Here is a 14837-nt window from a genome sequence, read left to right on the forward strand (position 1 = left end):
ATTGGACAGTTGACAATTCAGCCTTCAATATTGAATTTTATCAATTCCAAAACGACAAGCTGCGCTTCTTTCCAATTTCTTCTCACCAGATACAACGTTGAACTTCGTAACACCATTGATGATAAAATTATTATTTATCAATTTTAATCCAAAAAAAAGAAAGTCATACGCTGGAAAGTCATCATCTCTGATCAAAACATTTCCTTGTTATATATACACTTGCAATTTTTTTCTTGCTTCTTCAAGAACTTTGCCTTCCATTCTTTTGGTCCAGAAAAGAGATGATACATGACTATATGCATGCTTCCTCTGGTATGAGTAATCAAACAAGAACCATGCAAGACTTGATGCCTCGGCATCTCCTCTTCACCTTGTTGTTTCTCTTTGGCATTTTCTCTGCAAATCATGCGTGCAACCAAACAGACCGCAGCTCTCTCTTGTCATTGTCCTTTAATACTTCTTCTCCTCCATTAAATTGGTCTTCCATTGATTGTTGCCGTTGGGAAGGTATTTCTTGTGATGATAAAGGTCAGGTCACCCATATTTGGTTACCCTATAAAGGCCTCAAAGGGAGTATATCTCCTTCTCTTGGAAACCTTTCATATCTCTCTCATCTCAATCTCTCCCACAATTCACTTTCCGATCCTCTCCCTATGGGATTATTTTCTTCCTTGAATCAACTCAAGGTCCTTGATTTGAGCTACAACCGTCTATTTGGAGATATATCTGGCTGGCCTGCCTCCACTGAAATAGTTGACATATCTAGCAATCACTTCAACGGGACAATCCAATCTTCATTCATTCAAAGAGCATGGAGGTTGGTTGAGCTCAATGTCAGCAACAATAGTTTTGCAGGCCCTATTCCTTCCTATCCTTGCACCGATTCTTCCTTTGTCAGGCTCCTTGATTTCTCTCATAATCTTCATAGTGGCCAAGTTCCTAGTGGACTGGGGTCATGTTCCAAACTAAAGGTTTTTCGGGCAGGTTTTAACTCACTCTCAGGATTGCTTCCTCGTGATATCTACAATGCAACGGGGCTAGAAGAAATCTCCTTACCTTCCAATGACCTTTCAGGATCCATAAACAGTGACATTGTGAACCTTACAAAACTCACCAACCTTGAGTTATATGGAAATGAATTGAGTGGCAAGCTCCCTGCGAATATTGGAAAGCTCTCCAAGTTAAAGTACTTACTTCTTCATACAAACTCCTTAACAGGTTCTTTGCCCCCATCTTTGATGAATTGCACAAATCTCACAGATTTGATTTTACGGCACAATTTCTTTGAAGGAGACATCTCCACCTTTAACTTCTCTGCTCTTCGTCAACTTACAACTATTGACCTAGGGTTTAATACCTTTTTCGGTAACTTTCCAATAAGCCTTTACTCATGCAAGTCCCTAAGAGCAGTTCGACTTTCTTACAATAGACTAGAAGGACAAGTCCTACCAGAGGTGGCTCAATTGGAATTCTTGTCTTTCCTTGCACTTAGTTATAATAGGCTAACCAATATCACAGGGGCAATCAAGATTCTGATGCATTGCAAGACTCTCAGCGTAGTCCTCCTTGGAGGAAATTTTTTGCACGAGGCAATACCAACTGATGATAGTATAGTTGGTTCTTATGGATTCGAGAATATCCGAGTTTTGGGTCTTGGTGACTGCCAATTGATGGGCCAATTTCCCATATGGCTATCTAAGCTTAAGAAGCTAGAAGTTCTAAATCTAATTTCCAATCGTATCACAGGTTCAATTCCTAGTTGGTTGTCAACTCTTCCAAGGCTCTTCGCTTTAGACTTATCTAATAACCTCATTTCAGGTGAATTCCCGAAGGAACTTTGTACATTGCCAGCATTAGTATTAGCAAGGACTCTAGTAGACAATAGCTACTTGAATTTACCTATTTTTTCTGCTAGAGATGGTACCTTAGGCCAGTATAATGTTCTTTCGAACATGCGACCAACAATAAAAATTGCAAACAACAGTCTTTGTGGCAACATCCCTATTGAGATTGGTGGTTTGAAGTTGCTTCGTCAACTGGATCTCAGGCATAACAACTTCTCAGGCAACATTCCACATCAAATATCTGAGCTCTCAAACTTGGAAGTACTGGATCTCTCTACAAATCGGTTGTCCGGCGAAATACCGGAATCACTAAGTAGGCTGCATTTCTTGTCTCGTTTTAGTGTTGCAAACAATAATCTGCGTGGACCAATACCATCAAGCACTCAGTTACAAAGCTTTGATGCCTCTGCATATGAGGGAAACCTTGGACTTTGTGGCCCCCCACTTCCACATGAGTGTGCCGATATTGTTAGTAGCAATGAAGACATTAAGGATGAGGAAGATGGGCCTAGAATCCCATGGTTTCCAGTTAGTGTAGTGCTCGGTTTCATTGTAGGTTTTTGGGGAGTTTGTGGTCCTCTGATTTATAAATTAATGTCTGCCTAGCAGTGTCTTTGGCCAGATTGCACATTTCTTTAAAATTACATATTCGTTGCTCTAGAGTTGTTATCAATTTGGTTTCTCAATTTTCAATTTGAAAGAATTAGTTTTCATTGTTGTCTGGATATTCCGTCTTTAAAAAATAAGGGAAGCTAAGAAAAAAAAAAAAAAAGCAAATCAGTTCTTATTGAAAGAAAATATGTTGCAATTTTCTGCAGAAACAGAGTCGAAAAACAGGGAAGTTGGGAGCTGCAAAATCTGATTTTTTTTTTTTTTTTTTTTCTATTCTTTTCTCTCGTTCTAGCAGTTGCAACTTCAAATGTTAATCATGTCAATTATACAACCCAGATTTTTTGTGGGCAAATTTAATCAAACTGAGCAATTTTTAAGAGCTTATAATCAAATTCAGTGGAGAGAGTCATTAACATCATTCCTACGTACACCAAATAGTGAGTGATCTTTCATTATAAGTTTTAAATTAGTCCTCTCTTTTACCTAACAATACCCACTTGGCAACTTGCAGCAACGAATATTGTTTCATAAGTGCTGATTTGCTTCAGCTTAATTTCTTAGTAGCCCTTGTGTGTCATGATTAATGGAATATCCAGCCAACAAAGAGAAGTAACTTATTCAAGTTGAAACTTGAGACCCCTTTGTAACCTTTTCCCTATTGGCTTAGGAAAAAAAAAATCGTTGAAACTTGAGAAACAAATTGATTATAGGCTCTAGATTGACCAATATGTAATTTTTTATTTTTTATTTTTTGTAAAAAAAAAAAAAAGATAATAGATTCATAACCTCCTGTGCAATTTGGCCAAATATTCAAGGTAGTTGCAGGCTGCTGACTTGACTTCAACAGATTTCATGGCGTTATGGAAAGAGTAGCTGTCAAAGACTCAAACGCCCTCTGCCCTTTGAATGTTTCTCATCCTTTCCTGTCTCACTTCACCGCAAGTAGAAGCCGACGAGAGAAAAGAGTGAGGCTATGACCAAAGACCCAACCATAGGCAAAGCCATGGCCGAACCACTGGGACCTCCTTGGAGGCCAGAGCAGCTGGTCAGATAATAAGTAATCAATATGAGATTAGACACCCATATAATACCATCACTATCTACCCACCCCATGGTAGACTTAACTTTTCAAAGTGTCACAATCTTCTGTTCAAATTTGTAACATTTTCTTAAGGACTCACATCATGCTTTTATACCTGTTTTTTGGGCCAAATTAAAGCAATGAAAAGAAAAGGTCCAGAAGATTGAAGCTTGTATACCTCTCTATATATGTTTGCCCAAATTGCAAGTATATATAACGAGGAATTGTTTTAGTTAGAGATGAGATGTTAACTATTTTCTATTTACTAGTGGATTTGCTTTGAGCCATTTCATTTGAGTGTTGCTAAGTCTACATACCTGTTGAAACTATGAATCATAAAAAAGTAATATGTCATTTATTTATAATTATTAAGATAATGATAACCAATGGCCCCTTTTGTTGTAATTCTAGCTAGGATCTTTTTTTTTGAATAAAATTACTGAAAAAGAAAAGGTCCCCGTTTAGCGAGCTTGGCTAAGCTAAGATGCCAAATCCCTCAACCTTTGGAGTCTTTTTTGTGATGATTTCAGGGAAAATTGAGAGAAAAATGACCAAGAGTTAAATACTTGGACGACATTTTCGACATAGAAAATTGACCAAAGACTAGTGTTGGGAATAAATCCTTACTTAGACCAGCCCATCCGGAGAGTGATGGACTGATCAGGTCAGAATCGGCCCAAGAAGAATTGGGCCGTTACAAAGCTAAGGCCAGGGACAAGCATGTCCCAGGAACTCGAAGCCGAAGTGCATGTACCACAATGCCTTGTGCAGATCGCTGAAAATATCTCCTGTAGGTGATAAGGATGACAGTGCAAGTGCAGGTGATAAGGATGACAGGACAAGGAGTGATTCCCAAGCGTAGGACCCGAGGAATTGCTTGCTTGCTAAGCAAGCTCAGCACTATAAATACATCTCATACTCCAAGTATAAGATGGAAAAATTTCAAATGATAAAAGTAGACTATCTCTCCCAAACACTAACTTAAGCATCGGAGTAAGATTCCCGGAAAAATCTCTTCTAACTCTACTTGTCTTGCAGGATCTTTGAGGAAAGCTTGAAGAACACGAGAAGGACGTGCTGATTCACATGCACCTTACTAGAAACTATACCAACAGTTTGGCGCCATTCGTGGGAACAATTATTTGTTTCTCATGAAAAAGAAATCCTGTAGTTACATTAAATCAGATTATTGACAAATTAATGAAACAGGATTTGGCAGGACTTGTTAACAAAATAAACCGATCATACATATCACCACTTCCAATTGTGTACTCTTCTGCATTGTAAGTGAAAGTAATATTTTTTCTGTAAGGAAGTCTACAAAAGCAAATATACAAGAAGGAATTATACAACTGAGATTGGATGGAATTTGGAATTCAGGAAACAATTAATCAAGAGCATGTTAAGAAAGAACCCAGACCACAGACCAACAGTGACTTCAACTGACCAAACCCTGTCATATCTTTTTGAAAGCAACAACTTGTTGCATGATCGAGATTCCGTCCATTTTAACAAATTGGGCTAACCGAAGGACTTTTTTACCCACGATTGGTTGTTTAAGGGCTTGAGTGTTACAATTGGTAGTTTATGAGTGCAATATGGTCAATCTCAAATTTAATGGTGATTTTAAAAGTCACATAAACTTTGAGATGACAAAAAAAAAAAAAAAAGATCAAAAGATGGTCTTATCATTATTCTTATTTCTTTTGGTTGGAAATTTAAAATTATTTTTTCTCATAAAGGTTTTGGCTTTAACCGCCCTTGATTAATAGTCAGGAGGACAAGGGGATCACATTGAAGCAAATGGCCAAAAAAGTAACAAAGCCTTAAAAATTATTCAAATTGAAACTCGAGAAACCAAAATGATGCAAGACTATAAAGCGACCAATTGATAATAGCCTCTAAAACGACCAATATGCAATTTTAAAGAAGAGGATTATACATCTATCTTTTATGCTGCTCATAAATTCAAAATATGCAACTCTCCACTTATAGCTAAAAAGTAATGGACCACAAACTCCCCAAAAGCCTGTAATGAAGCCAAGAACCACAGTAACATGAAACCATGGGATTCTATGCCCATTGTCGTCATCATGAAAGTCTTTGTTGTTGCTAACAATATGGGCACACTCATGTGGAAGTGGAGGGCCACAAAGTCCAGGGTTGTTCTCATATGCAGAGGCATTAAAGCTCTGAAGTTGAGTTCCTGATGGTATTGGTCCATGCAAATTGTTGTTTGCAACATTAAACTTAGACAAGAAATGTAGACTACTCAATGATAAAGGTATTTGGCCAGACAACCAATTAGCAGAGAGGTCTAATTCTTCCAAGTTTGTGAGCTCGGACACTTGGTCAGGGATGCTACCTGAGAAATTGTTATGACTAAGATCCAGATCATGAAGCATCTTCAAATGGCCAATCTCAATGGGGATGTTTCCACTAAGGATGTTTCCTCCAACAATTATTGCTGGTCGCATGTTTGAGAGTAAATTGTATTGTTGTGTACTTGATATACCTGATGTGTCTTTTTTAAAAATTGGTAAATCCAAATAACTGTTGATTACTATAGCCTTTGGTGACACCAATGCTGGCAATGCACAAAGTTCCTTTGGAAATTCACCTGAAAGGAGGTTATTGGATAAGTCTAAACGAAAGAGCTTTGGAAGAATCGACAACCAACCAGGAATTGAGCCTGTGATACGATTGAAACTTAGATCCAAAAATTCTAGCTTCTTAAGCTTAGATAGCCATATAGGAAATTGACCCGTTAGTTGGCATTGACTAAGACTAAAAATTCGGAGATTTTCAAATCCATTAGAACCAAAAACATTGTCTTCACCTGGCACTACCTCGTGTGGAAAATTTCCTCCAAGGAGGACAATGCTAAGCGTCTGGCAACGCATCAAAATCTTGATTGTGCCTATGATATTGGTTAGCCTATTGTAAGAAAGAGAAAGAAAAGATAAGAATTTCAATTGAAGCACCTCGGAGAGGATTTGTCCCTCTAGTTGGTTTCCGGCTAGTCGAATTGCAATCAAGGACTTGCATGAGTAAAGGTATACTGGCAAGTTACCGGAGAAGTTATTAAACCCCAAGTCAATTATAGTAAGTTGATGAAGACTCGAGAAATTAAAGATAGAGATATCTCCTTCAAGAAAATTGAACCGTAAAATCAATGTAGTGAGATTTGTACAATTCACCAAAGATGGGGGCAAAGAACCTGTTAAGGAGTTTGTATGAAGGATTAAATACTTTAACTTGGAGAGCTTTCCAATATTCATAGGAAGCTGGCCACTCAATTTATTGCCAGATAACTCAAGGTTGGTGAGTTTAGCAAGGTTCATAATGTCACTACTAATGAATCCTGAAATATTATTGAAAGGTAAGGAGATTTCTTCTAACCTTGTTGCATTGTATATATCAGGAGGGAGCAGTCCCGAGAGAGAATTAAAACCTGCCCGAAAAACCTTTAGTTTGGAACACGCCCCTAATCCACTGGGAATATGGCCAATATGATGATTACGGGAGAAATCGAGTAGCCTAACCAAGGAAGAATTGCTGCAAGGAAACGAAGGAATGGAACCCGTGAAACTATTGTTGCTGACATTGAGCTCAGTCAACCTCCATGCTCTTTGAAGGAAAGAAGATTGGATTGTCTCGCTGAAGTGATTGCTAGATATGTCAACAATTTGAATGGAGGCAGGCCAACCAGATATATCTCCAAATAGACGGTTGTAGCTCAAATCAATGACCTTGAGTTGATTCAAGGACGAAAACAATCCTGTAAAGAGAGGACCCGAAAGTGAATTGTGGGAAAGATTGAGGTGTGAGAGCTGTGTGAGGTTTCCAAGAGAGAGAGATATACTTCCACCGATGCCTTTAGAAGGTAACCAAATATGGGTGACTTGACGTTTATGATCACAAGAAATACCTTCCCACTGGCAACAATCAATGGAAGACCAATTTAGTGGAGGAGAAGACAACCAGTTGGAGGCTAAGGACGAGAGAGAGTCGCGGTCTATTTGGGTGCAGGCATGATTAGTGGAGAAAATACCAAAGAGAAACAAGATAAAGAGGAGATGAGGAGGCATCAAGTCAGGCATGATTCTTGTTTGATAACTCATACCAGAAGAAGCATGATAAATTGGTACCTATTTTTGGGGCCAAATTAAAGAATCGAAGGCAATTTTGCAGAAGAAGCAAGAGAAAGATGATGCACATAAGTTTGCCCAAATTGCAAGTATATATATATATATATATAGTTAGAGATGAGATGTTACCTCTTTCGTTTTTGCTAGTGGGATTGCCTGGAGTCATTCGATTAGGTTTTGCCGACTCTTCTTGTTGAAAATTAGCCCTTGACTTTTCTTGCGAAGATAAAACAGCTAGCACGCACCACTTCTTATGGCTATTTTCTGGCTTGAGAAAATGGCGAGGTTAAACCCACTCTAAAGGAAAAAAGTTGTTAATTAGCCGACCTATATATTTACACTTCATAAATGTCATTTCTTATTTTATAACGACTTGGCCGCTTGATTGAAAATGTTAAACAAGTCACGTTTTTGATAATGACTTGAATATAAACGCACCACTTCTTAAATAATTATGTTTATAAATTATACATGAGAAGAAAAATATTTGTCTCTTTTGTTTCCTTCTCAAAATTAATTTAAATTTTTTTTTAAAAAAAAATTATCATTAGATTTGTAATAAATTATTATTAAATTTTAATTTAATAATAATTTTAAAAATTATATTAATTTTGAGAGAACATTAAAAAACAATATATGTAATCTTCCTTCTAGCTAAAGCCAACATGCGTGTCGTTTCGTCTTTTTTGAATCATGAAAAAGTATATGTTTTGTCCTTTTGTATTTGAGTCCATGTCAGCGTCAGTTTCGTGTCATTTCGTCTTACTTTTTTGAAAAAATAATTTATAGATACGTATGCCTGTCCTTTTTCGTCCGTCACAATCTAGAAGCACTTTTTTTTTTTTTTTTAACAAAATAGCATGTGCTATCATTAATACTACAAACAGTTCATAGGCTTACAACTTGAAAGTAAGGAATAGGACCCTCTAACTCTCTAAGTCAGAAGAATCTGACTTAGTAAAACAGCTGCCTAAGCAAAAATACAAACTCCACTAGACCAACCCAAGAGGAACAAAAAATACCCTAAGTCACGTGAAGCCAGAGAGAAAATACCACCGGGAGGAAGAGGCGTGAGGCCACCCCCTCCCGGTAAAAACCATGCTCACAAATTTCTTTTTGAACTTCAATTGGTCGTCAAACGTGTCTTAATTCAAATAAAACCATGACAGATTTGTTTGGGCTTGTAAAGAACAAATTCTTTTGGTTTGGGGCTGGGCCAAAATTCTTGAGTTGGACTTGGACCAATTTTTTTTTTCTTGACAATTTTCTCAAATTTTTAGGTGGTATAGAGCATCTCGAGTTGGCCACCAATCATTTAAGAAAATACTTTAACATAAACTATTTGATTTTTTTTTTTAACCAATTAATTTGCGTAGAATATTTTTGAAAATTAATAAAATGAGGGCAGCTATCTTATTGGGAATGATGGGGAATGCATTCAAATATTCCAACTAATTAATGAAATGTTGAAAATCCATTGGACAGTTGACAATGCAGCCTTCAATATTGAATTTTATCAATTCCAAAACGACAAGCTACTTCTTTCCAATTTCTTCTCACCAGACTACGACGTTGAACTAATTCGTAATACCATTAATGATAAAATTATTATTTATCAATTTTAATCCAAAAAAAAAAAAAAAAAAAGTCTTACGTTGGAAAGTCGTCATCTCTGATCAAAACATTTCCTCGTTATATACGCTTGCAATTTTTTTCTTGCTTCTTCAAGAACTTTGCCTTCCATTCTTTTGGTCCAGAAAAGAGATGATACAAAACTATATGCATGCTTCCTCTGGTATGAGTTATCAAACAAGAACCATGCAAGACTTGATGCCTCGTCTTCTCCTCTTCACCTAGTTGTTTCTCTTTGGCATTTTCTCTGCAAATCATGCGTGCAACCAAACAGACCGCAGCTCTCTCTTGTCCTTGCCCTTTAATACTTCTCCTCCGGCCTCCATTAAATTCGTCTTCCATTGATTGTTGCCATTGGGAAGGTATTTCTTGTGATGATAAAGGTCAGGTCACCCATATTTGGTTACCCTATAAAGGCCTCAGAGGAAGTATATCTCATTCTCTTGGAAACCTTACATATCTCTCTCACCTCGATCTCTCCCACAATTAACTTTCGGGTCCTCTCCCTGTAGGATTGTTTTCTTCCTTGAATCAACTCAAGGTCCTTAATTTGAACTACAACCGTCTATTTGGAAATATATCTGGGTGGCCTACCTCCATTGAAATAGTTGAAATATCTAGCAATCACTTCAACAGGACAATCCAATCTTCATTCCTTCAAAGGGCATGGAGTTTGATTGAGCTCAATGTCAACAACAATAATTTTGCAGGCCCTATTCCTTCCTATCCTTGCACCAATTCTTTCTTTGCCAGGCTCCTTGATTTCTCTCATAATCTTCATAGTGGCCAAGTTCCTAGTGGACTGGGGTCATGTTCCAAGCTAAAGGTTTTCCGGGCAGGTTTTAACTCACTCTCTAGATTGCTTCCTCATGATATCTACAATGCGACGGGGCTAGAAGAAATCTCCTTACCTTCCAATGACCTTTCAGGATCCATCAACAGTGATATTGTGAACTTTACAAAACTCACCAACCTTGAGTTATACGGAAATGAATTGAGTGGCAAGCTCCAAGCAAATATTGGAAAGCTCTCCAAGTTAAAGTACTTACTCCTTAATACAAACTCCTTAACAAGTTCTCTGCCCCCATCTTTGATGAATTGCACAAATTCACAGACTTGATTTTACGAATCAATTTCATTGAAGGAGACATCTCCATCTTTAACTTCTCCACTCTTCGTCAACTTACAACTATTGATCTAGGGTTTAATACCTTTTTTGATAACTTTCCAATAAGCCTTTACTCCTGCCAGTCTCTAAGAGCAGTTCGAGTTTCTTACAATAGACTAGAAGGACAAGTCCTACCAAAGGTGGCTCAATTTGAATGTTCTCATCCTTTCTTGTCTCACTTCACCGCAAGTAGAAGCCGACGAGAGAAAAGAGTGAGGCTCTGACCAAAGACCCAACCATAGGCAAAGCCATGGCCGAACCACTGGGACCTCCTTGGAGGCCAAAGCAGCTGGTCAGATAATAAGTAATCAATAAGAGATTAGACACCCATATAATACCATTATTATCCACCCACCCCATGTTAGACTTAACTTTTCGAGTTGTCACAATCTTCCATTCAAAATTCTAACATTCTCGTAAGGACTCACATCATGCTGCAGTGTCTAAACGCTACATGGTATTACTATGTTGCTCTGATACTACATATGGTATTACTAGGTTACTTTGATATCATTACCAGAAAAACGCAGCTACATTTGTATTATTACTCTAAAAGATCTAATAAAAGTTATAATTACTGTTCTCTACTGTTATTTATAAAGTTCGATCTCACTTATTTAAAAATCAATGTATGATTTGACACCTATATAATAACATTACAATCAACTACCTAAAATGGGACTTAACATGATGAGATGTCACAATTATATAACACAAACAATTTCAGCAAAGCATTATTATGCCAACAATTTTGTGGCATACACAAAAGATCGTACCTGTTGAGAACGTTAATGAGTTTTTCTGTGAGTAAAGAATATAAGGCTAGCAGGCAGTGGTAAAAGAACCAGCTACAATTTTCTAGAGGTAGAGCGACAGTTGCAAGATTTCTCTGCCATTCTCCTCACCTTGAAAAGGTTTCTTTTCTCTAAACAGACAAAAATGCCCTTAATCAAATTGCATAAACCGATCAAACTACCTACTGGGGTTCATATGGCCACAGGCCCAAAGACTAGTGACAAGAGTACAGGATTTAGGTCCTCGTAAGATTACATTATTCTCGTATACTCTTGGATTATGGACCAAAACGGCCTCAATCCAGCAATCAGCCCCTTCATACCTAGTGAAGCTTTTATTTTCTTTTCTTTTTTGTTTTCTTAATAAGTAATCAAAATATCATTAAAAGTGTAAGGCGTTCTAGGTACACGTAAAGTATACAAGAGAAAACACCTAGTTAGGAATAAAGAAAACAAGAAAATCATGATAACTAATCACTAAAAGAAAAACAAAAACAATTGTCCAAAGATACAGAATATTGAAGAATAAAGACTTAATCTCCTCCAAAATTCTCTCACGGTCCTTAAAACTTCCACTGCTCATCTTCCTCCATAGACACCATAAAAGGCACGAATGCAATAACTTTCCACACAGCAGCGCTCCAAGTGTTGCCGTCAATCCACCAACAAGCATACAAGTTGACTACTTATCTAGGCATAACCTAAGACAACCTAAATTGACTGAATAATACATTCCAAATGGGCACAAACAACCTCGTAATAGAGAAGAAGATGGTCCATAAACTCTTATCCCTTTTACACATGCAACACATATCGACCACCTAGTGAAGCTTAGAACAACATGCTCATGCTTAAATTCTTAGTTATTTGATAGACTAACACCAAGAAAAGACCTTATAAGAGCATCTCCAACAGAGTAGGCAAACCATTCATAATAGTTAAATTTGACTATTATCAGCATTTTTTTCTCTCCAACAGAATAACCAAAATATTGTTTTTTTTTTCCTTCTAGTATGAACAGTGAATAGGCTGAAGAACCTATTCATTGTTCACACTATAACCTTATTATTATTTTTTCTCTCTCCTCTCCCTCTCCCTCTCCCCCTCCCCCTCTGTCGCTCTCTTCCTCCACGGTATCCACCCAAACAAAAACAGAGGCTGCACCTAAACCTTCGTCTTCCCTATCTTTTTGCCTCTCAACCACTAATTCTTCGTCTTCCTTGTCCTCTCTTCTTCTTTCTCCATTGTTACCAACGAGATGGCACCTAATTATGAAATTGTGGGGATTCACAGTCTAACATCGTGTGGGAATGGAAGAGAACCGCACTTAGCCCAACTCCAGTTTGTGTTTCTCTATTTCTGATTTGGACAAGTTTGGGTGTTTGGCTTGGCTGGTTTGGGTGCCCGATTGGGTGTTGTTGAAGAGATTTGAATTGTTGTTGATGGTTGATTTGGGTGTTTGATGATCAAGATTTTGGTTGCAATTTTGATTCGGACTCAACAGTGAGAGGGAGAAGTGGAAAAACTTAGAAAACAAGAGAGAAGTGGAAAAAATTATTGAATATTTGAATAAATTAGATAGTGGAATAGATAATCTATTGGAGTTTGTATTGAAAAGTTAGTTGCTAAAATAGAAAAATGTGATTTTTGATTAGCTAAAAGCCTAAAATGGTCACTGCTGCTAGAGATGCTCTAAGGGACTAATTATTTAAGTTTGATAATAGACACGGCTAGTACTGCTGACAGACCTTCCTTATATTTTTAAGGAAATGCTAAATTACAAGCCATTTCACCTGATAACACATACCATTAAATCACGAGATATGTTAGTTATACAACAATGTTCATGTGTCCAGCATTTTCATTTTTTTTTTTAAAAAAAAAATGTTAAGACACATCATCATTGTTGTGTAAGAGTTGTGCAAAGAACATATCTCTGAAATGACACCCAAAATGGTTGGTGACTTGGAGCATTTTCAAGCCATCACCAGCAACTTCCCCAAGTTCATTAGAAAACATCTCAGAGATTTTCCAAAAACAAAATTACATAACAAGCCAAAGTTATTGTGGACAGAATACATATTCGTAGTTGAATTTATTCATTGCTCCGTCCAAACATAACGTATAAATGATCACCAATGAGTTTAGCGTTGCAATTTGCAACATACAAAATCGAATTCTCAAAAGCCTCAATTAGTCAAAACAATCCCTTCCTCAACATATATAATCCAGTATACCCTAATCTCCAACTCTCCAATCATAAAAAACCCATTACCCCTTTTCACCTATATCCTCTATATCCAGCACAAAAATGTAAAATTTCCTCGAGAAAAAAAGGCAAAAAAATCGAAATCCGAATCATACCCATTATTCTCCCTACGACTCTTTCACTCCCTCCTGCGCCGCCCCCTCGATCTTCTTCTTGTTCTTCTCGATCTGCGCGGCAACCTCCTGGGGCATGTACTTCTCGTCGTGCTTGGCCAGCACCTCCGTGGCCGAGAAGTAGCACTCGCCGCTCCTCGCCTTCCCGGAGACGCTCTTGGCCGAGACCTCCCGCCGAACTTCCTCCGTGAAGGGCTTAATGAACCCCTCCACCACCACGGAATGTCCCTCCCGGAACAGGTCCGGCAACGAGCCCTGGTACTTCACCAGAATGTCGGTGATCAGGTCGGAGACCACGAACTCCATCTCGGGCGACGAGGCAGGCTGAACCACGCTTCCCTCGAGGACGAGACCACCCAATCGGAACTTGGTCTTGGACGGGTTCGCAGCGTACTTCTCGAGCGCGTCGGTGGGGGTGACATAAAAGACGAGCTGGTCCTGGAAACCATTGAGGACGATGACGACGAAGCCGGCGATGCAGCTGAAGGTAAGCGCGTAGGTCCAGAGGCGCCGGGTCTGGAGCTGGCGGGCCCGGGCGCCGATGTCTACGGTCTTGGGTCGGGACGGGTGTCGCCGGGCCGTGGAGAGGAATCGGAGGGTGGATAGAGGAATCTCGTTGGGAATGGACAGTGGAGATTTGACGGGGGAGAGGAAAAGGGTGGTGGTGGTGGTGCGGAGGAGTTGGGATCTGAAGCGGAGGGAGAGGCGAGCGGCCATGGATTAGGGGGTTGGAATTTTCTCGGGAAAGTGATGAAAATTGTGAAGAGGAAGGAAATGAAGGTCTAAAAAGGTTTTAGGGGGTTTTGGGAATTAGGTGGGGGTGAGAAATAGAATGCAAGGCGGCTATTGGACTTCCAGTTTCAGAAAAGTAGGAATTTCCAACATAAAATATAATAAAATATAAAGAAAACAGCTTAACTAAGACTAAATAATTAATTAGAAAAAGAAGAAAATTTGAGACTCACTCAGGCATGCGTTAGCATGTGAGTCTTCCACGTGCATTTGGATAAAATATGATTACAGTCATGTGCCCTAAAACAATTAATAATAATTTTCTTTATACTATTATTGTGGCATTATTTTAAGTAAATTAATGCACCCCCCAATGATCGGACAAAGAAAGTGGTTCAATTGCTTTAACCAGCTCTTCTTCTCTTATTAGGATCCTTCAAA

At 38.4% G+C, this 14837-nt stretch overlaps 3 protein-coding genes across 3 annotated transcripts; 1 reads left to right on the top strand and 2 right to left on the bottom strand.

Moving 5' to 3' along the window:
- Positions 1–274: 274 nt before the first annotated feature.
- Positions 275–2493, top strand: LOC133878491 (receptor-like protein 3). Its single transcript, XM_062317049.1, has one exon. The coding sequence runs from the start codon at positions 282–284 to the stop codon at positions 2448–2450; it is 2169 nt and encodes a 722-aa protein (XP_062173033.1). The 5' UTR covers positions 275–281; the 3' UTR covers positions 2451–2493.
- A 2907-nt stretch (positions 2494–5400) lies between these two features.
- On the bottom strand, positions 5401–7965 carry LOC133878649 (receptor-like protein 3). The gene is made up of 2 exons (XM_062317225.1): positions 7818–7965; positions 5401–7318 (listed from the first exon to the last, which is right to left on the bottom strand). The coding sequence occupies exons 1-2, from the start codon at positions 7852–7854 to the stop codon at positions 5439–5441; spliced, it is 1917 nt and encodes a 638-aa protein (XP_062173209.1). The 5' UTR covers positions 7855–7965; the 3' UTR covers positions 5401–5438.
- A 5321-nt stretch (positions 7966–13286) lies between these two features.
- LOC133877931 (cytochrome c-type biogenesis protein CcmE homolog, mitochondrial) lies at positions 13287–14499 on the bottom strand. The gene has a single exon (XM_062316385.1). It carries the CDS (start codon positions 14379–14381, stop codon positions 13659–13661), a length of 723 nt encoding a protein of 240 aa, XP_062172369.1. The 5' UTR covers positions 14382–14499; the 3' UTR covers positions 13287–13658.
- Positions 14500–14837: the final 338 nt, after the last annotated feature.

This window comes from Alnus glutinosa, chromosome 9 (genome assembly GCF_958979055.1).
Source record: "Alnus glutinosa chromosome 9, dhAlnGlut1.1, whole genome shotgun sequence".
NCBI classification, from domain to species: Eukaryota; Viridiplantae; Streptophyta; class Magnoliopsida; order Fagales; family Betulaceae; genus Alnus; species Alnus glutinosa.